Source organism: Centrocercus urophasianus, unplaced genomic scaffold (genome assembly GCF_019232065.1).
Source record: "Centrocercus urophasianus isolate 14NV4802_14NV808 unplaced genomic scaffold, USGS_Curo_1.0 seq_21, whole genome shotgun sequence".
In the NCBI taxonomy this organism is placed as follows: Eukaryota; Metazoa; Chordata; class Aves; order Galliformes; family Phasianidae; genus Centrocercus; species Centrocercus urophasianus.
In genome coordinates, this window is record NW_024884767.1 from 10,335,209 (window position 1) to 10,358,462 (window position 23,254).

At 38.2% G+C, this 23,254-nt stretch overlaps 1 protein-coding gene across 2 annotated transcripts in view; it reads left to right on the forward strand.

The window, feature by feature from the left end:
* The window catches only part of RAD23B (RAD23 homolog B, nucleotide excision repair protein), a 33,447-nt gene that overhangs the window by 4,897 nt on the left and 5,296 nt on the right, over positions 1 to 23,254 (forward strand). The window contains exons 2-7 of one of the 2 annotated variants that reach the window (XM_042822781.1): positions 5,041 to 5,122; positions 8,574 to 8,653; positions 10,576 to 10,829; positions 14,109 to 14,164; positions 17,427 to 17,554; positions 22,348 to 22,471. In XM_042822781.1, coding sequence (XP_042678715.1) covers positions 5,041 to 5,122; positions 8,574 to 8,653; positions 10,576 to 10,829; positions 14,109 to 14,164; positions 17,427 to 17,554; positions 22,348 to 22,471 — 724 coding nt within the window. Of the gene's footprint in view, positions 1 to 5,025; positions 5,123 to 8,573; positions 8,654 to 10,575; positions 10,830 to 14,108; positions 14,165 to 17,426; positions 17,555 to 22,347; positions 22,472 to 23,254 lie in introns of both variants that reach the window. The other variant, XM_042822782.1, reaches the window with a different exon arrangement.

Below are 23,254 nucleotides of genomic sequence, written 5' to 3' on the forward strand. Positions count from 1 at the left end.
CTGCTTGGACTTCCATAAGATCTAGATGGTCTCCCATAAGACCCTCTTGGAGAGCCTGTTGAAGCGTGGGCTGCTTGTGCAGTGTTTTATGTGAAAAATGTCATGATTCTATGGATGTAGAAGTTTACTGTGCATCTTAAAACCTATTTTCCCAAATTAGCAGATCAATTTGCTGCTGCTGTTTCTTTCCAGAAAGTAATTTTTACTTAATAACTCTGTATTGATGGTTATGTTAGTGTCTAGAAAATCTAAAGAGTTGGAGATATAATGTGGTAGAGGCAAAGTTCAGGTTATTACTGTTTTCAGTGTCTCATTATGCCTTTGGTTGGAAGATACTGCTGCCCTTCTGAACGGTAGTGACAGGCTTCTTTTTTGCTTGAAAAATGAGCATTTATATTTCAAGTCTAAGCGAAGCTGGTTCAGACTACTGTGTCTGACATAACTCAGGTGATTTGGGGAGTGCTTCTATTGATGTACTAGAAGCACAGGTATCATAGCTTCAGTGAGTGCCCAGACTTAAGTCACTCCAGCTAGAGCTACAAGAGGAAATTTTATCTTTAGCATCTTACTGTTGAATTGGATGTATCAGTTATGTCTTTTTATTTCCTTGAATTGGTATTGTATTCTTTGCAGGTGAAGGGGGTCGGGCCTTCAGGCTAAATAGTGGCTGAAACGAGAAGAACAGGCAGTTACTCTTCAGAAAAATATACTTTAGGGTGTTTCGTGAACATCTATCTCTAACAATTGGATGCTAACATCTGCAGCTGACTGTATTTCTGTGCAGACTTACATGTAGAAAAGTGGCACAACAACAAGTAGTTCAGGAGGCTTGGGCTGCATTGAGGAAAATGTCTTGATCCAAGTGACAGTACAACCAAAGGAGAAGTGTTAGTGGACTTTTTGCTTACTGACACAGATGAGTTAATTAGAGGGGTCAGGACTAGTAGCTGCCTGAGCCACAGTGGTCATGTCCTAGTAGAATTCCATAACTTGAGGGATATGGGTCAGATGAAGACTGAAGTTACAGTCTTGAATTGTAGCAGATTTCCAGTTGTTTGAGGAATTATTAAATGGGACCTCCAGAGATTGCTGTTAAGGATTAAGGAGCAGAACAGAGCTGGCAGCTGTGTAAGGATATTGTTAGAGTATGAGAGCTCTCAATTCCCATGTATAAGAAGTCATGTAAGGAAAACAGGAGAGCAGCATGGATGAATAAGGATATCCTGGTAAAACTCACATCTAAGATGAAAATGCGTAGGCAATGGAGCCAGAGACATATATACTGGGAAGACTGTAGAGACATTGCCCAGATATGTAGGAGTAGGGTCAGGAAAGCTAAAGAACAGTTGGAACTGAATTTGGCAAGGAGTATGAATAATACTAAGAAGGGCTTTTGCAGGTACTTTGGTCAGAAAATGAATATTAAAGAAAGTGTAATCCCCACCTTGATGAGCAGGACAGGGGCTGGCAGCAACTGACATGGGAGATGGCTGATATACTCAACAGTTTTTTGCAGGTTTTCAGAAGTAATCCCATTGTTCAAGTCTTTGATCCTCAAGACAGCAACTAGGGAAATTAAGTCCATTCTATTGTAAAAGGTCATTAAAAAAAGAAAAAAACAGTAATAAAACACCGGCTGTGAGAAGTAGGGTGTATAGGGAGTGTTTGGACTGTGAAAAGGGGATTCCACTGCTGGTGTCTTGTGTATGTGAACATCATCCTGTGCTCTGAGCTGTGCTCAGGGTAGAAGTCTAGCAGGAAGTGCTCCCGCTGGAGGTTATGGGTTGACAGTTTCAATTGGGTAGAATGAGCTTGTAGGAAAGTCGGCACTGACCCCTGCTCCACTGAAGCCAGCAGAAGTTGTATGTAGAAACTGAGTTTAGTGTTAACTGAAGGAAACTGGAAACTGTAAAGGGACTTGTCCTTGCATCTTGTGCATTGACATTTTGGAGAAGCAGTTGTTATAATGATCCATGAAAACATTGATGAGTATTTGGCATTGCACCCTTTGGGGCGATGGCCTGGTCTCTCAGAAGGGATGTGGATAGTAGAACAGCAGAAACACTGTTGATTGTGCTGGCTGCTACTTGTGTGGAGCAGTGATGACAATATCAGAGATAATATATAAAAGAACTGAAGAGTCAGAGTGGTTGTCTAAACTCATTCACCCTTCAGCACCTTCATCCCGCTATTGTGAACCCCAGCGGGTTTTTAAGATTAATAGTTGGTTACTAAGATTTACTTACTGAATGTGGTGTAAAACCACCCATGAGTGCAGCATTTCCAAATGTGCTACTACTATAGCATGACTATGAAGCAAAGAGTACTGCTTATTATTTGGTCATCATCACAGCTAACACATTTAACTTAATTTTGTTGGCAGTACTGTTTCTCTGTATCTGGAGAGGTGTGCTGTACACCTCCAGCCACGTGCCAGAAGGAAGACAGCATAACCTTGTCTGTTGAAATGGGCTTGCACAAAAGGCTTTGAGTGAGGGCAGGTCACTTGCAGTGTGTCAGTGATATCGTTGCACATGAGTTGGACAGCAAAAGCATCCTTGTAATTTGCTGTTAATATTTTACCAAAGTAAGGAACTCCTTTACATGGGGGTTCAATTATTGTGTATAGTTACAATTATTGTGTAGCAGTTAATGTGTGTGTTTTGTCTGTCCCAACCTAAATTATATTTAGCTGTTAAGATGTTTCTATTTGAGACAGCAGACTTTTAGTTTTGTTCCTTGTAGGAAAAAAATAGAAGTATTCTGGAATAGAACTAAAACATGAGGAAAATAGAAGTCAGGAGATGTCTGAAAACAATAGCTTGACTGAGTGCAGAGGATGTGAAGCGAGCCTTAAATTTCACTGTCAAAAAGGATCACATTATATTATTTTTCTAATCTATGGCAAACCCAGTGGCTAAGTGGAAGGAGCATATTTGAGACATCACTCTTTGAGTCATTAGTACAAGTACAGAAGTACATGAAATAGGTAAGCAGTATGTTAAGACGTAGGCTTCTAGAACATGTCCCTTTCAGCATGATTTGACAGTTTTCCCTGGTGGAGCAGGGAACTTCAGTCAGTGCTGGTACATAATGTTGAATTCAGAAAAATTGCTTTGCTTATCCATGGCCTAGGCAGAACTGTTGTGTTGTGAGTGACTGTCAGCTTGAAGTAATAACTGGGTAGGAATTCATAACTTCATTTTTTTACTTCTTGGGAGAAACAACATTAAGCCATTAAACAAGCATAAATCCAGGGGTAGAGTGGACCTTTGTCAAACTAAATGCAAGAGAATGGTGATGCTATCAGTGAATTGTTAGTATTAAATGTCTTGGAGAGATACCTAGTTGTGAGCTGCTATTAATTTTGCTATGGAAAAGCAAGTGACTAGCTGGAGGTGGATCATAAAGCTTTTGTCAGGTCCTGAAGTGGCACACTCAGTAAGGGTACCAATAGTGTCTCTTTCCAACTGCTGAGGGGGGAAAAAAGAGTTGGGTTCTTATTTCAGCATTGTCCCACAGACAGCATCATATCTTGTCCTCTGTATCTTTCTATCACTAGTGATTTAATCACCTATATCAGGTGCAGGCTTGGGTATTAGGTTTGATTCTGAATGCCTGTTCTGTGAGGTAATAAAGCATGGTAAAACGAGCGCTTCTTTTTATATTACTGTTGAAAAGATGCAGCTTCTTTGTCAGTGTTCAAATTTCATCAGTCCTTGGTGGACAGGGATTACTGTGATAAGGTGCCTCACAAAATCCAAGAGGAAGAAGAAGGGGGGCTGCTGAAAAGAAAAGGAGAAAGATAACACAAAGGTCTAAGACATTCACAGAAGAAAGATGTGAAGTTAGGAAGTATGGCTGCGTGTTGAGTGGATGAGAGATCTTAATTTTGTTGAAAAGTTGGCCTTTGTGAGTCTCAGTAAATTTAGCTTTGACATGTGAAAATGTTTTAGTGTATTTACTACTTAAGCAACCCTAGCAGTGAACTACTGCTTTAAAAATTAACAAAAATGATGATTTTGCAATTAACCCATGGTGCAAAAAAAAATGGTTAGTCTAGTCCAGCTGTCAGGTTAAATGCATTCTCCCATGTGTAGCTGGTTAAATTGCTAGATAGGAACTTAATAACAGGATCAAGCTTTTAATTAAAAAAAAAGTTATGAATATACAGGAACACAGAAGGTGGTATTAGTTTGGATTAATCAGTTCATAATCAATTGGCTGTCTTTTGTATCTGTATTGGGAGAATCTGCCAAGAAGCAGGAATGAATGTTTTGATGCAGGCATTAAAATATGATTGCGAATGTGTTAGTACAAACATTTCTACAGGAACAACCTTCATCTGTCTGTGTTTTTATGTTTCTGTATGTTTATGTTTTATCTCCTCGGTTATTGTATTGTAATGCAATCTTTCTGGAGAAGATGATCACAAAATTAATTTTGTAGGCTTAAATTTGATACGCAAAGGTCTGCATGTTACCAGGAAGGGAAAAGAGTTGGAAGCTACTTCTGTAAAATGAACAACGAGAGAGTTTGCACAAATTGCTGCTTATCAGTGGTTCTGGTAATCCCAGTGAGTTAAATCAAATGTCATGGTGACCTTAACAAAAATAAAGCAATAACAAATAAAGCAAGCAATCAAACATTCCATAAAGAGTCATTATGATAAATGTTTCAGCTGTGCATGGTCTGCCCCCAGCATTCAAAGAACAGAAAATGGAAGTAGGTAAAAGTATTTTCTGCCCAAATTTCTCAACTTTTCATTGTGTTGTAAGCTTGTGCTTAATCTAATGCAGTTAAGATGAGAGAGAAGAATTTTATGGATAAACGGGTTATTTGTGGGGGGTACACTTCATACTGATAAAGTGTCTGTGCTGATGTCTTTGGAAGACTGCTGTACTTTATCAATGAAGTACATAAGATTTAACTGCAAATTACTTTTTAGTAATAAAATTGTATGGAACAAAGTACACTTAATGTTTATATTGTAAACCTATGGTTTGTTTTTTTTTTTTAAACAAGACTTCTATGCTTTAGGTGAAGGCGCTGAAAGAGAAGATAGAATCAGAAAGGGGGAAAGATGCTTTTCCAGTTGCTGGTCAAAAACTAATTTATGCAGGTAATGAAGATTTTGGAAATACTTTATCTGAATTTACCATATTTGTTATGCTTTGATTTGGATCTTAAGTCTTATAAAGATAAGTTCTGAAACATAAACTAAGTTTAAGCAAAAAAAACCCAACCCAACAGATCTCATTGCTAAAGAGAATTCCTAACTTTAAATAAAATTCTTTCAGGTTTTAATGTATGTATGTGTTTCTGTTGTTACCTCTCTTCTTGTAATGTGATATGCTAATGGCTTCACTTATGGATGATGTGAACTAGGTGGAATTGACTTTTGTTACAAGAAATTGGGACTTACAGTTAACTCTTATCTTTCGTTCAGCTTATATTGTGTTTACCTGAAGCATTTCTCTGTTTATCTCAGGCAATTAAATAGTGTTTTTCTTTGAGACTGACAAAAAACCATCACCAAAACTGTTTTTTTCCAGTTTCAAGTGTTCTTGTTTTTGTAATTTGTGGTACTTCCAGACAGTCATTTAAAAGTGTGTGTTCTGTGGTAGCAAAAAGCAGATAAAGATACAAAATTAATCCTTTAGTACTAACATAGTTCACTGAGATTTATGCTAATATTTTCCTGTTACTTTTTTACCTCAATGATTATTAAATCACAGAGCCAGTTCTTGCTTTCGCTTTAAGTCAGAATGCAAAACATTTCATCACAGAACCCACAGTTCTGCTTTTTTCTCTTACATCGTGCCTGAATGAAATTTTTTTTTTTCTCCCTGGTCTTTACTACTTTGTAAGCAGTAGTAGTTTTTCACGGGTAATAAGCTGAATCACAGAATCACTCAGGTTGGAAAAGACCTACAAGATCATCCAGTCCAACCATCCACCTGTCACCAATAGTTCTCACCAAACCATATCCCTCAACACAACATCCAAATTTCCTTCAACATCTCCAGCACCGGTGACTCCACCACCTCCCTGTGCAGCCCATTCCAGTGCCTCACCATCTTTCCTAACGTTCAGTCTGAATCTCCCCTGATGCAGCTTGAAACCATTCCCTCTAGTCCTGTCTAGATAGGACTACTTATGATAGAAAGGTGGTAATCACAAGAGAAGTCAGAAATCTGTATTTGTTTGTCGGAACTTCTCACAACTCTTTTTCTTAGCAAAGTTCATCCATGTCCTTAAGTAAAGAAAATGCACATGAAGGTGAAGGCGAGAGTCCCATATATAATTAAGGCATATAATAGGCCTTGTACAATACATATAATCATATTACACTTCTAATAATTTATGATTCAAAAAAATAAATTGGATTGCATAAGATCATAGAATATGGTTTGTGTATTCTCTAAAGCCAGGATCTATCTGCATGCGCTGTATCACAGAATCACAGAATGGCCACGGTTGGAAGGGACCCAAGGATCATTGAATCTCCAACGCCCCTGCCACATGCAGGGCCACCAACCTCCCCATTTAATACTAGACCAGGCTGCCCAGGGCCCCATCCAACCTGGCCTTGAACACCTCTAGGGGCGGGGCATCCACAACCTCTCTGGGCAGCTGTTCCAGCACCTCACCACTCTCTCTGTAAAGAACTTCCCTCTGACATCCAACCTAAATCTCCCTTCCCTCAACTTAAAGCCATTTCCCCTTGTCCTGTTGTTATCTACCCTTTCAAAGAGTTCATTCCCCTCCTGTTTATAGGCTCCCTTTAGTACTGAAAGGCTGCAATGCGGTCACCCCGCAGCCTTCTCTTCTCCATGCTGAACAAGCCCAGCTCCCTCAGCCTGTCTTTGTAGGGGTGGTGCTCCAGTCCCCTGATCATCTTTGTGGCCCTCCTCTGGACCCTCTCCAACAGCTCCCTGACTTTCTTGTCCTGGGGGCTCCAGACCTGGACACAGTCAGGGGGACTTAGGGGGACAATCACCTCCCTGTTTCTGCTTGGCCACCCCTCTTCTGATGGAGAAGTTGTTGTATGATACACAAGATCCTGTATGATGCAGAAGCATTAGAAGATGTAGAAAATAACATACAGAATGAAACTTTACTCTTTGTAATGATTCTCTCATATTTGCATAACGACATCATGCTTTTGATTAATTTTTTTTTCTTGGAGAAGAGATACAAGGTTGTATTGATATTTTTACATTTAAATGGATTTAAGTCTTTCCATATTTTGGTGAAAGTGTAAGTGATAGCACCTTGATATTTCACCTGCACCTGATGAAAAAACACTCATTTGTAACTAAAACAGTTTCTTATATATAAAAAAAAAAAAAAAAAAGGCTAATTAGCAGTGAGGTAAATCTTCTGTTGTCATCTGTACTAGCATAGAATCTAAAACCCCTGAGAAGAGCATGTCCTGAGAAGCAAGCTCCTTCCCTGAAGTGCTGGAAGAATGTAAATAAGCCTGTATAGGTTCTGAGTCAGATGCTGCACCATCTGCTACATGCATTACCATTACTGCTACTACCTTACGCGTAACATATTCTTGGTCATTTGACCTGAAAGGCCATGGTGGAAACTGTGGGGAATGGGGCAGTTGCACCTCATTTATGTTTTAAGAGCTGTAATGTGTATGTATGTCTTAATTTCCTTGCAATCAGTAAAAGGATGTCTTGCTAGATACAATTAAATGGTGTATTATGCTACAGTTGAGAATGGTTGTGAAAATTTGTATTTTAATGCTGAAATGGGGAAGTAGCCATTGGCATGTATTCAAAAAATGAATCAATTAAAGCCATGAAATACATACTGAAAATTCTGTAGTAGAATAAGTAAGTATTATAAAACTTACTGTTGAATATTCAGTTCTGATTTTTAAGTTCTTGTAGAAGTGAGGTAAATAGCCACAGTACCATCTCTGCTTATGAAGCGTAGGAAGTGGTAGTGTAACAAAAAAAAAAAAACTTCTGTCCATGGGTAGCAGATGTGCAGCAGTTCTAGAATTTTCTAATGCTTTAGCCTTCTTTTATGAATAATTTTTTGAAGTTGTGAAGTCATGAATCTGCGTCATGCAGATAAACTATGGCAGGCAACTGTAGATAGTGTAGTAAATTTGAAGGGCTAGCAGAAAAGAGCGGACGGGTTTTCTTGCTGTGTATTGTGTATGTAAATAGATATAAGTTATTCTGTTTGGCTTACTGTATGCTAATACCTTTTCTCTGCATTACTTGTATCTGTGTTTACAGAAAGATTTGTTCTACTATTGACTTTACACTTCTGTTTTAAATGACTTAAAAGCATATTCAAAACTTAGAGGAAGTGTCAGACTGTACCAAAGCAGAGTTGCAGCTAACAATGGACATCATAGGAGGAAAAATAGTTGGAACTGTACTGCCAAAGCTTAATGGCTGAAACACTTCAAAATTACTAAGTTCATAAGTATGCAAAAGACTTACTTTTATATGCTTTTGGATCTGTGTTTATGGGAGGGAATGCCAAATCTAATAACCCGTTACGTGACTTCTTATAAATTTTCATGTTTCATTTGCCAGGTAAAATTCTTAATGATGATACTGCTCTTAAAGAGTACAAAATAGATGAGAAGAACTTTGTGGTGGTTATGGTGACAAAAGTGAGTAATCCTTATTTTTGGAAGGAAAATTCCTTTCACTTTTTTTTTCATTGTTTTTACGTACCAAAAGCAATGGAAACTTGTTCTCTGAAGGTTTTATTCTACGTAAATGTAACTGTTTGAATAGATTTGGTCCCTCCAGAGCTTTGCTTAAGAGGAATAAAGGAAACTAGGTAAGTTTGTTACTCAGTTGTCTATACAGAATTTATTCCAGTCTTGCCATGTTGCTTTTCAAAACTCATGGCTGTTTCTTTTGTCAAGCACAGAAGCGTAAACCTGGTGGCTTAACAGAAAAGTTCCATCAATAAATCTGAGTCTTGAAGAGCTGGCAAATTAAAGGAAATGGCTGTGACGTGTGCTTGATGTGTCTCTGCTTTTGACCAGTTATTAGATTGCTGCTGGGGAAGCAAGACACTGATTATCTATTTCTTTCAGACATTTGGGGTTTGAATTAAACTGTCTTCATCTATGTCTTGAGATATGAGGGTAACTGGAGTTAGATGTCCTCTTGAGGAAGAAAACCTATATTCATTTGCACTTCACACGTGTCCAGTATTAATTCCTAAGATTCCTCATTTGAATGTAGCTGTTGCTGCACTTGTGAGTAAATAAATTTTCTAGTCTGTGGTACGCAATTTGTGGCATTTATCAGTAGAAGCAGATACGTTTTCAGAGTATGCTTTTCATTTTGCTTATAGTATGAGAGACAAAGAGCCAACAAAAACTGCTAAATACAATACTTTCTTATGTCAACTAGTGTTTCAGTGTTTAGCAGTTCTGAAGTATTATGGCCTTTCTGTTCAAGTTCAGTTTACCTGCTTGTGAATTGATCTTGGGTAAGAGATGCCTGTTGCATCAGCACAACTGCAAACTTTTTCCAATGATCAGAATTACTGACTTTTTTTTTTCTGTGAATGCGTGTTAAAGGCATCTTTACTGTACCTGCTGGAAACTGTTCAATTTCAGACTTTCAGACTAAGGGAGGAAATATTTTCCCTAATTATTAAAAAAAAAAAAAAAAAAAAAGTTAAACAAAACCCCCCCCCACACACATAAAAACATTGTCTGAAAGTAGTTCACTTAGAGTAAGTAGCTGTGTTATGCTGTTTCTCATGGTGAGGTGAGGATGTGGCCCAACCATGAAGATATGTGTAGATAAGGGACTACAGGGATACGACTTTCAAAAATTCAATTCCATAAGTGATTTCTTTCTGAGGGATTTAGTACTATATCAGAAATTCATGTTTCCAATAGTTAGGCATGAAGATTAAAGCACAGTTGTGCAAATATGAATTTCTTGCGGTTGGTCTGATAGTGCTTGACTCTGCTGGACTTCCAGCACTTACTATCAAACTCAAGCATGTGAAGTGTTATTTGTGTGATGCTGTTAATCAGTCAACAGTGTGTAAGTTAAGCTTGTTACGGGTGAAGCTTAAATTTATTACCCTTAACTCTTAGCATCTTGTTTTCCAGAAAACAATATTAATAATGAAAAGAGATTTCTGTCTTTATCACTTCTTTGCAAACATGAGTGGTGAAAAAACCGTATGTTTATTGTGCTCGTCAGATATCTTCTGACAACTGTTTCATCTAAAAAATGCACTTCTGCAAGACACAAGATTGTTCTCATGTTTAGAAATGCAGTTGGTAAATATTTGGACCTCACCTTTGCATTTCACATCATATGTGAACAGTGAGTGCTTAGGTGTGTAAATAACTACTTGAGGGACACTACCAGTTGCCAATTTAAGCACAATAAAATGTGTAGATTATCTTGGAACATATTAATATTATGGTTGTGTTTGACACTGCTGCCTCAACAGTAGATGGTTATAATAGAACTTAATCGTTGTATTCACTGTAGGAAGCATTAGTTTAATAGCTTTGTTGTGTCGTGTCTGAATTCTCTTGTCCTCCAATAGCCCAAAGCAGCAACTGCAACTACAGCAACTCAGCAGACTAATTCCACTACTGGCACTAGTGTAACAACTGCAGATCCCACACCAGTCTCTGCACCAACTCCTGCAGCTGCTCCTGCGCCAGTTCCTGTCCCTACCACTCCAGCACCAGCTGCAGTTGCTTGTGAATCTGCACCTGTGAGTACTCCTAACGAAGAAAAGCCAGCAGAAAAACCACCAGAGGCACCAACTGCTGTCAGCCTATCATCAAATGAAAGGTATGAATGGACTGCCAAAAATGGCTTCTCCATTTCAGTTGCTTCTAGTTCTGGCTTTGAGTTTTCCATTACAGCATTAGTCCAATCCTGTTTTCTGTTATATGTAACTTCTCTTCTTGTCTGTAACTTCAGTCTCTGACTCAGCTACAATATTACTTTGTACTTTTTCACACGTGGGAATGTGGTCTTTTGACTGAACCTGTGGAATGGGGAATTTAATGTTGCAGGAATAGTTCTGCCTTCAGGTGTTTCAGAGTGACTGTGGCCCAAAATTTGTTATAGTGATATTCAACTGTGTGGAGAACTTCTGTTACCAAAGCTTTTCAGAGGGGTGTGTCCTCTCTTGTTCATAGAACACTGGTTGTGTTTTGAATCATTCGTCATACTGGTTAGCTTTGAACCATGCTCTGTATTGCTCTTAACTTTTAGAAAGAGCTTTTTTTTTTTTTTTTTTCCAATGCATAAATTAAAACATTGTTCTTAATCATGTAATAACTTAAATCCACAAACTTCAGTCATTCTGACTAATACTTGGCCAATATGCAGGTAGCTGTGAGAACTGGGATACCTTTTAACCTCAGTTCTCAACATTCAGGAAAATCAAGTGCAAAGTTAGAGGTTACCTCCCTGTTCTATACTCTGGACTTTGCTCACCTGAATTTACATAAGTGTTGCAAGGGATTAGAATCGTGTTAACTATAGTTTTATGGCCTTTGAGTGCTGCTTGGCATCAGGTCTTCATTTTTCATATTGGTTTGCAATTATTTTTGTATTATTTACGTGAATACCAGTGCATAGGACATTAATTTTTGAAATAGTTGTACTTAAATGCTATCCAATATTGATTTGTTGTTGAGGAAGCAAAACTTTTAATTGGCTAATGTCCTGAAAATCTTAGATTCCATGCACTAAATACCTTAATTGTTGATTTAATTTTGCAAAAAAATTTATTTGAGAAATTACATCTGTTTATAACAAGTTACAAATGAGTCTTTAATTGTCAGTAGAATAACTTAAAATTCTTAATGAGTGCTTTTTTTTGCTCTCAGTTTGTACAGTGGGTACAAAGATAAAATTTTATCTTTAGTATTAAAACAACTTTCCATGTTTTTCATGTAGAGACTGCAGTGTTGTAAAACCTGCAATAAGGGAGTCTCAGTGTAAATACATAAGGAGAAAGCAAAAGAATACCTGAGAAATACTCTGTTATTACCTGCCTTGATTTTTTTGCTGACAACTTCTTGGTTTTGATTTGCTTTAGAAGCTAAATTACTGAGGCTGATAAAGCATGTTTTGTTGTTTTTTTTTTTTTTTTTTTTTTACCCTTGGCCTGGCCAACTATTTTTCTCTTTCGCCTTTAATCAAATGCAGTTGTAAATCTGAGTAGTGATAGATAGTGAGGCATACTTTATTACCTGTCGCATTTCTAATGTCGTCTTCTGAAAACTGATTCGGTATAGTATGATCTTACACTTGCTGTTGTTAGGAGTTGCCAGCTCTGTAGCCTGATTTAGATGTGAAGTAGCTGCAGCTTCATGTCCCCAGGTCTGTTAAGTACTGAGATGGAGCACATGGTCCCTGCACACAGTATATCTGTACCTATATGTAGGCTGGCTGTGCAGATCAGCAAAGACCAAAAAAAAAAAAAAAAAAAGTACTCAAGCAAACATACATCAGCAGCAGTCTCATGCTCATGCTCAAAGGCAAAGCTTAGTACTGAAGAATACACACATGTATACCCAGAAAATGAATCCATCCAGTAGCTGACCATAATCTGTTCCAATAGTTGAATCCTAGATTTCCCGGTCTCTCCGGTCATTGGTGCTTGTACAAACAGCCAACCTCCTGAGCCCAGCAAACCCATTCTAGCTATTCATATTCTGTACCTACTCGTATGCACATACACACAGTGGATCTGTTGTGGCTGTAGGCATGCGTTGTACCAATACCTAAACCCTAGATGTTCTGCTCTCTTACGCATGGATACACAAACAAATGGGTCTCTCTGCTACCTGACTGAGGCTAATGCCCTTACCTGTAGCTGATGCTCAGGTGCTACAGTCCTTCCAGCAGCTGACTCTGATTCCTGGCCATTACATACCTGGCTTCCACGCCTCTTATCCTGCTCAACAGCTGGTCAGCCTTGACATTCACTGGTGAGTGCATGCCAACGTACACATCCCCATGCAGCGTGCATGCACTCCAATTTCTTCAGTTTGATGTAGGCCCATGTGGTCCATCCCTTCTTCAGTTGCTGGCATCTAGACCTCCATACTCTCTTGCATATTAAATGGCTGCACTCTTGGTAATGGAAAAATTATTTAAGGTTATGCCTGGGACAGGCTGGTGATCAGGTGCAGGGCATGACCAGTCAAATGCTGTTTATGTGTGACTGGTCCTTTTCAGTTGTCTTTTCTCCCTCTTCACCCCATACTTTTCATTCACAGAGCGCCTTAATATTTCCCTTTCCCTGCCTTTCATTCTTCCTCTAGATAGTCATGATAAGTCTTCCACGACCTCCAAATGCTTTTTCTGGCCACACATGGTGAGTCCCATCACCCTGTAGGCAGTAGTGCCCGTGGTGACCTGGAGATCATCTCCTGTTGACCCACTGAGGGTGTCACCCGCAGCTCATCAGCCTGATGAGCATCAGCTTGCAGCCCAGGAAAGAGCTGAGACAGGGGCTCCTTTGGCTCTAAGTGGGCTATCGGGGTTCGTCTGCCTGCTGTTGTACCTCTGTGCTCTTTGGTGAGTCTTTTCTCCTGTAACATAATAATTTTGATACTTTGAGAGAAAATAATTGCAAATACCAGCAATCTGTTTTACTGGAAAAGTAAGATACTGATATTTTAAGAAGTGATTCCCAATGACCTCCTTGGGTCCTTGCTGAGATCAAACCAAATTATACCATTGAATAAGGGGAGGTAATTAAGGAGACTGCTGTCTGCTTTGAAAAACCTTGTTCTCCCTTTCTTTAAACGTTCTAGCAAACAGATGGCTAATCCCTGAGCAGATGGGCAAGAACCAAAATATTGGGGGGTAGAGGGAGTGGTTGGTCTATCAGTGTTAAAAGTGGTAGTATTGTAAGTTTCTAAAATCTAGTCTTACTATATATCCAAGTTAGAGCTCTTTGGAAAACCTTTTTATTCCTTTAAAAAAAAAAAAAAGCAAAAGGGGCCAATTAAGAGTTAAAGCTGCTGCTGCTTTTTTTAAAAAAAAAAAAAATAGGAAGCTTTCCGAAGTTTTGTAATTACCATTGCACTTGTCTTCGTCTTACAGTACAACAGGTGATACATCTCGATCAAATCTTTTTGAGGATGCTATAAGTGCACTTGGTAAGTGGAGTGTTTCTTTAATGTAGACATTATTTTGGTGCAGCAGAAAGAAATGACGGATTAGCAGATGTTGATATTTTCTTCTATATCTGTCATTGGTAAAGTTATGATCAAAGTACACTTTACTGAATGGAAGTTAATATCTTAGAACCAACATCAAGAATTCTTTACTGAAGAATATTTCACTTCATATATTTTTATTGTGTAAAAACAAGATCCTTATCATTCCTTTTTTTTTTTAATGCTTTCCTTAATTTCTCTTCTAACTGTTCAGTTTGAATTGGTGGGGAATAAAACAGTAGATATGTATATGCTTTTCTTTTTACTTTTGCTTCCTGGTGAGCAGGTCATATAAAATGTCTGCATTTATTATTCACCTGTTCTGCTTTGATAGTGATGTCAGAGAATCTGCTTTGATTCTGTCAGTGAATCTGCTACTGTCTGTTGGGGATTGAATATCTTCATATACTAATGTTCAGTTTACTTTGATGGTTTAAATGTCTTTTTTTCTCAGTGGAATAAACAATAAAAACAATAGAAATTACTGTACTTCTCTTGTGCTTATTCTCGTACTTAGGAAATTATTAGATAAACAGTATCCCTACTTAAATTTTTGGAGGGAATTTTTTGAGTGTAGCAAGTTAGCACACAGAAATAAATAAATGACTTTTACTGTCTTTTCCAGTAAGCATTAACCTGTATCTTAGAACAAAATGTTAAACCAAAATATCTTTCACATACATTTTTGTATGGAAGTATTTGGATGCATTGGAAGCAGGCGTTATGACTAAACGGCCTAAGATGTTCTAAAAGCAAGAAAAGCTTAACCTTTGTTAGTAACCACAAGGTTTAGTCTGTTTAGGGTTTTGGATTATGGTGCTGGTGTAGACTGAAGAACTGTGTGAACTGAAATAGCTAACAGGGTACTGTAGGAAACTGTCAGTCTACTTCCGTTGTGTTTAAAGTACCAGAGGTGCTACAAGCTTCCTTAAATACTAATTGTTGCTTAATGGTAGAGATGTGATCATCATAAATACTCCTGTTAATAGTAATGACCAACTATCTTAATTAAACTGATTGTCTTGATACAGATACCTACGAAGCTGATGGAATGACTTCTTTCTTTTTAGTGTAGGAGAAGGGGACCACCGTGCGTATCTGTTTTATATGAAGTTCTTTGATTGGTTTCTAGTGTAATAAACTCATGTCCCTAACATTTGGAAGCACAAGACACTGAATGTAGTTTTCCAGAGAAGCATGCTGCCGAGTTATATGCCAAAAGATTTCTAAAGGCAATGGGCATGAGCTTGTTTCCTTATTTTAAAGGGAATTCGCTTGCCCAAATTCATGCATCCTAAATGGGATGCTAGACGTGTTTGTACGTAGCTTCTCAGTTATACTGTCTGAACATAATAGATTTCACTTAAAAGCAGAGATTGTTTTCTGCTGAATTGCTTTTGTTTTGAGATCCTGGAATAGGCAGCCCAGAGAAGCTGTGGGTGCCCCATCCGTGGAGGCACTAAAGGCCAGGTTGGATGTGGCCCTGGGCAGCCTCATCCTCTGAGGGACTTTAAGGTCTCTTTCAACCCAAAACATTCTTTGATCCTATGAAATCTGGCCTGGGCTGTGTGTTATTAAGCAGCAGAGCAAGTGAATGTGTACGCTGAATGGCACTGGTGTCTTGGTGTATACCCCAGCATGAGCAGCTGTGGCCAGCAGACAAGCACACTCAGCTGCAGTCTCACAAACATTCCATTTAGAATGGAGTCCTGGCTGTATAATGATACTGCTTGTGTGCAGTTCCTGAATTACTGCTGTTGGTCTCATGTTAGTAGGCTGTGTATGGAGTACATGTGCTTAGATTCACAGTACTTCTGTTTCCTTCTTGCTTCTTTTTTCTGTACAAAATCTATCATACTACTCTGGTCTCCAGCAAGTTTTTTATTAGAACTTTTATTAGAAAAAGCACTACAGAAATGTTTAAGTAGTAATTAATTAAATGAAAAGGTATTCTGTGTGCTCTTCGTTAGTCCATGATCGATAGTAACAATAAACTGTTGGTGGATAGGAAAACATGAGCAAAAAGTTAATAAAAATTAACTGTATTGGGTCAACTGTTTGGCTATTTTACTTTTTAAAGATATGTACAATAATATATATTTTTAAGGCAAAGTTTGCATGATTGCTTATTTTCAGAAAATGAATATATAAAATAATGGTTATATGTAAAGGCATGTATGTACCTTTGTTTAAGCTGATTAAATTTTCTGATTTGAAGTCTAAACAGTGGGTACCCAGACTAGCCAATAAATGTTAAATCATTATTTATGCATAATGCACAAGTATCTTTGTGCTAGTGCTGTTCTATTCTTTTGACTATTTTTAAAACGTTTTTTCCTTTTTGTTTCTGAGGTTTTTTTAAACCTTGTCTCTGTTTTCAAGAAGAGTAAATGAAGCAGTTTATGAAGAAATGATTTTATGTCTATACTTGTAGTATCATGAGCTGTCCTTAAACTGTTCCATATACAATATTTGTACCTTTTTGTCTTGATATCCGCAGGCACAAACCAGGTTTAGTCCATTTGTACTCAAAAAAAAATGGAAACTTAGTGTGATGGATGTCTAGTCAAAAATACATTGTGATGATTTAATCCTCACTCAGGTCTTGAGATTCTCCTTTAGCCTTCTGCATGACCTTAATTGCTCCAGGTTCAGTTAAATTACTTTGATTGTTGTCACCAGCTCATAGTTAATAGACAATTATAATTTGATGATAACTTTGTTATCTTTCTAACCGTAGCTTAGTGTAAGGTCTTTCTTAGGGAAAAGCCTCAGTGACTAATAGAGTCTGACAAGCAGGTTTCTGCCTAAAAAGCTTAATTTCCAAACTTAAGCTGCAGGAGACTTTTCTTAATTATATTAGGAATTGAATATTAGCTGTAATGATGTCCTTGAGCTTTAGAGAAAAGCATAGAAAGGGAATAGCATCTCAATTATGAAGTCAGAATTGTTACATTTTCTGCTTTTTTCAGTTGAAGTTTGTAGTGTGTTCATTATCCTAGAACTCTACTATTCCAACCAAATGCATAATGAAACCACAAGAACATGTTTTGATAGAACCATGGCAAAGTTAATGTGACTCTGTTTACACTTCGGTGAATGATTTGAATTTGGATAGAAGTGACATTTCTCCATGGAAGCTTTTTATGTTTAATTTTTTTGGTACCTTATTCACTTACAATGGTCATCGTGTTACTTCTAGTGACAGGTCAGTCCTATGAAAATATGGTGACTGAAATCATGTCCATGGGTTATGAACGTGAGCAAGTAATTGCAGCGCTGAGAGCCAGCTTCAACAATCCAGACAGAGCAGTGGAATACCTTTTAATGGTGAGCAGTTTCTTGTGTATACTCCATTCTTTTGCTGCTTCTTTTGTCCTCATTCAAGAACTTCTTGTTTTATTTACCTGTTATTTTGAATATTGTTTTAATCATGTGCTATAGGAAATACTAAAGTTGCTGTTAGCTACATCTGTCTCTTCTTTGTTCATATTCCGTGTGGATTTTTGTGGTTATATGTATTAGGTATGCCCAGTTCCCTTGGTGTAGCTCAAATGGCCAATGACCAACCCAGACATGATTGTTGTGATGTTTCACTGTTAACATTGGTTTTATTAGCATATATAGCATCACTAAGGCAGCACTTCAAAAATTCCTGTTTATCATTACTACTAGGTGTACACAACAATCATATTAATGTGTTTTGCAAACAGAAGAACTTGTCTTTATTAACAAGTGCTTTACTTATGCAATGTTCTGGACAATGAACAATTTCCTTCTTCAAAAACACAATTTCAAAAGTGAAATGAACTCGACTGACTTGAGAGGTAATAAAACAGTAACTTCACTTTAATGGAAATCTTCTAAGTTGTTTTTGGGTTTTTTGTTGCTGTCTTTGTTGTTGTTGCAGTTTTAATTACATCTGGTTTTAAAGCTAGCTGGCTTGAACTAATCCCTGCAGAACATGAAAATGAAATTTCTGAGGGACTGATATGAAATCTGATCTACAGCTGCAGTTTCCCTTTTGTAAATAAAATGTTTCATTAGTAAATACAACTGCCAGTCACTGGCGTGGTTGCTACTCACAGGAATGATCCCAAGACTTTGTAACCTGCAGTTTTTAAGTGGGCAACAAATTTTGAGTACATGAATGTAAAAGTTACTCTCATTTTGTAGGGGAGCAAACAAAGGCTTTGAATTGTTGATACCTTGAGGGGCGGTGTTTCATTCCAGCTGTCGTTAATCTGGAAATCTCAGATATTTCTTTTTCATGCCTTGAAAAGTGTTGATTTTACTGTCTGCTCACTGTGCATTTTGTTTGTGCATGAATCCAATGCCCCTTAGAAGCGTTGCATTTGCTGTGCATTTCCCAGCCACATACAGTGTGTAGGGCTTTTCCAGTCAGAATAGTATTTCCCTGCTTTAGCTTATTTGTGTTCAGGAAGTCCTGAAGAAAAACAGTGTCCTTAAAGTAGAGTTTTAACAGGTGGCATGTTTGTTTATCATACAGATCGATTCTGTCCTGAGTAGTTAATGTAGTAGTTCAGAAGGCCTGTGGGTCTTTCTCATGCATATGTGGTTTCCCTTCTACTTTTTGTTATCCTTTTCTGCAGAAAAGTATGCTCTCCTTGTTCTACAGCTGGAAGAAGGAGTGAGGAGAAGGACTCTTGTTCTTGGATATTAGTAGACAGAAAAATGCTATTGGTACAGTTGATCTTTTAGACTGTTCTTGGTCTAACTAAATAAGCTCATGACCATTCTGCTGCATCAGGAAAATGTTTTCTCAGTTAGTATTATTCTACTGATAACTAATTGATCTCCTAATTTAACAGCCTCCAAATGATGTGCAGGGTAGTTTTAGGAGCTCTTAAGCACACACAATAATTGTGGTTTAAAGAATCAGTACCAAAAAAATAGCCTATAAACTGTTGGAAAGGAAAGGTGAAGGCAGTATCAGTACTTAATGTAGCTGTTCTGTAGGTTAGCACTGAAGAATCACTGACAGCAAGTGGGATCAAATAACAAGCTATTCAATTTTTATGGCTTAGTTTCTTAATCTTATATTGTCCTATATCCTTGAGCTGTGTAGAAGGAGATTTCAGATTCTAAAACACGTTTTTTCTGTACTTCAGGCTTGTCTTTGAGAGGCATTTAGATTCAAATCTGGTTTTGACCAAAGGTTTTCTTATCACCTTAATTAGAGAAATGTTCTATCAGTCATTCAACCATCTAATTCTTTACAACCTCCTTGTCCAAAAATGTGTATGTTCCTTGGGCTGTGCCTGATATGATTATTACACCTGTGGTGAACAGTGTCAGCTAAAAAACCACTCTGGTGTTGGGTGAAACTGTAAACGTTTTACCCACTGTGAGGCAAAAAATGCTCTTCTCACAGTTCAAGTAATGTTTACACTTCAAATTTAAGTTTACATTACTTGATATCATGCTTGTATAGCTGCATAAAGGAGGTGCATATACCTTACTGATTACCATCACATATAGTCTTGGTTTGTTTGGTTTTTTGATAGTGATACTTCAACATTGTATTTAAGAATTGAGACAATATTCAAAATAGTAAATTATCTCTAACTGAATTTGGTTAGGCCAGTTTCCATAATGTTTCCATTCAAGGACAGACTTAAGGTTTAAACAGACATGCTCTGTTTGGTCTGGATACAGATTGCAGTGACAGTACATGCATGAGAACATGTGAAGTCAACCGGTAATTCCAGAAAGTTAACCCATGTTTGTAAGATAATGCTCCAGTACCTGAAGGGAGCATCAACAGGAGGGGGTATGACTGTTTACGAGGATGGATACTGATAGGACAAGGGGGAATGGCTTTAAACTGAGACAGGGGAAGTTTAGGTTAGATATTAGGAGGAAGTTTTTCACCCAAAGGGTGGTGACGCACTGGAACAGGTTGCCCAAGGAGGCTGTGGATGCCCCATCCCTGGAGGCATTCAAGGCCAGGCTGGATGTGGCTCTGGGCAGCCTGCTCTGGTGGTTGGCGACCCTGCACATAGCAGGGTTGAGACTAGATGATCTTTGAGGTCCTTTTCAACCCAGGCCATTCTGTGATTCTGTGGAGTCATGGAACAGATTGGCTTGGAAGATACCTTAAAAACCACACAGCCCCAACCCCGTGGCCTGGGCAGGGCTGCCCCCCACCAGCTCAGCTGCACAGGGCCCCATTCAGCCTGGCCTTGAGCTCCTCTAGGGATGAGGCCACAGCTTCTCTGGGCAGCCGTGCCAAAGAATTCCCTCCTGACATGTAGCCTAAATTGCCCCTCTTTCAGTTAAAAAAACATTCCCTTTTGCCATATTGGTACACTCCACATCATACCTTAGTTCATGTATTATAATTGAATTCCCAAAAATCTTAGAATGGTAGGATATTCCAAGTTGGAAGGGACCATAAGTGTCATGGAGTCTAGCTGCAGGCTCCACACAAGGCGTCCCAAAAATCCGTATTTCCAAGTGTGCTATCTAAATGCTTCTTGATCTCAAGCAGGTTTTGATGCTGGGCAATGTTTCTGTAAGCAGAGTACAACTCTGCCCTGAAGTCTTGCTCTTCTCTTCCTACTGTTTATATTTAGCTTAACTGATTTTAATGGGAAAAGGTATTTAAGCAGTGCTCTGTAGAACAGTGGTAGAAGAGTTACCACAGAATTATGTAACAAATGTATTTTTCTCACCACTTTGTGGAAGGAAGAATGTGTAGCCAGTTGATGGAATCAAAGTTGTAATGAAGTGTGTGAGTGGGAACATTTGTGTTTATTCCACTGAGTGGCCTAAATACAGACTTGATGTTTTAGGCAGCTTATACCTTGATGTTTTTGTTAGTTCTCAGATAGGGCAAAGTTTTTCCTGGGTCACTGTGCGGTTCTGTGTTTTTATACATATATATCGTCACATTGTCTGTATATTTATTTCTTTAGTACAGCTACAGTGGTGAATGCATTGTGTGAAGAGCACACGTTACAGCAGTTTTCAATTTACATTACCTACCACTGACTTCTGTGGTAGGTGTTCCAAGCATCTTACTCGTCTGGTTGCACTGATGTAGTGGTTTGTCTGTGGTAGACAGCCAAGCCAGATGGCTGCTTGCTCAGTTCCTTGCACTGAGACGGGGCTGAGAATTGGGAAAAATATTCTGAAATAAGAGTCAGTTTAATAGATAATGCAAAAATTATACTTGCAAAGCAAAACATGAATTAGTTCACTGCTTCCCACTGACAGGCAGGTATTTAACCATCTCCAGGTAAACAGGTTTTCATCACACTTAAAAAAATAAAAAACAAAAAAAAAAAGCAAACAAAAAAAAAAATGCTTGGGAAAGCAAGTGCTTTAATTTGAAACATTGCTCCCTCCTTTCTACCCAACTTTTATTGCTGAGCACATCATACAGCATATCCCTTTGGTTGTTGGAGTTGGTTGACCAGGCTGCATCCCCTCACAGTTTATTGTGCATCCCCAGTTGTTTGCTGGCAAGGCAGCACAATAATCTGAAAATACTGTGGTTCTATAACAGCTAAAGCATTGATGAATTGTCAGTACTATTTTCATCACAAATCCGAGGCACAGAATCATACAGCTGTAATCAAGAAAATTATCCCTGTGAGTAACAGTACAGCTGTACTTTTTCAGGCATTTTCACAGAAGGTTTAGTGAATGCTGACTGTCAAACTGTTCTGTTGAGGAAAGTGGTTGAAAGAGCTATGCTAGCTCTTAATTTCTTATCAGCAAAAATTAATTTAACTGATCTAAGTTCAATTAGCATTGTGTAATATACGATCCTGTTGCTGTGATGTAACTTTGTCTGCAAAACACCGTAACATAACACCGTAAGTAGTTAAGTAAGTAAGTTATTCTATTCATATCAAATATCTTGGAACATAATTAAGTATTTGTTCATGGACTGAAATGCACTTTTAAACTGATGTGTTAGATGCTTTACCATGACAAATTATTTCTGTCACAGAATGCTCCTCCACTTGTAAAAGCATACCTGTCACAGCATCTTGCTTTGTATTTGCAGTGGAAATAGTAATATTTTTCTTTGTTCTGAAATCTAAATATGTGCAGTATTCTGTAGGTAACAATGTCAACTGTGGCTTTAGGGTATACCCGGAGATAATCAGGCTATGGCTGAACCAACTCAAGCAGCGAGCACTGGTACCTCTCAGTCTTCAGCAGTGGCAGCAGCTGTAGCAACCATACCTACAACTGCTACTTCACTTGGAGGTAAGAAAGACTATTCTTGAGGAGATAGAATAAACATGTGTATTGAAGCATTCTGTGCTTCAGTGAATTCGAGTTCCTGGTAATTCTGAACTGATCAAAGTGAATTGATAAGAGCTGTAACACAAAAATTAGCTGAGTGTGGTATTGGCTTGCAATGAAAAGCTTTTTGTGTGTATATATCTGGAATAATACTTGAAATTTCTAATAATGCTGTGATCTTGACCGTACACATAACCCCACTAGGGTTACAAAATCGCAAATGACAGTCGTACTTTTTCTCACATAGGATCTGGCTTCCTCCTTTTTATCTCATTATGTACTCTTGCCTGTGCCTATACTAACATATTTACCACAAATTAAGGCAGTTAAATGTAGCACCTAGTAGACCCACTAGGTCACTTCTCTATGCAGTGCAAGACATGGACAGAATGGTTTGGACCCACAGCAGAAAATTTAGACTTAAGAGTGTTTATGGCAAAGACATTGTCTAAGCTGTAAGCCTGTTTAGCATCCAGAGTATTAAATATAGGTAGGACTGACAAGCTTCATCTGTAAGGAGGGAGAATTGGAGAACTGAATGTTTCAGAGCAGTTTTTATTGTGCTGAATTCACTGCAGTATCTAATGGTATAGAATATATGGTATTCTAAGATTTACTTAAGAAGGAAAGAACTGACCTATTACAGTAATTGGAACTCAGTTGTAGGTCTAGAGGAAAGACAGTAGCTGGCTGCGTGCCTCTGAATGAGGTTACTCAGAGATGAGACATAAAGAGAAAACTGCT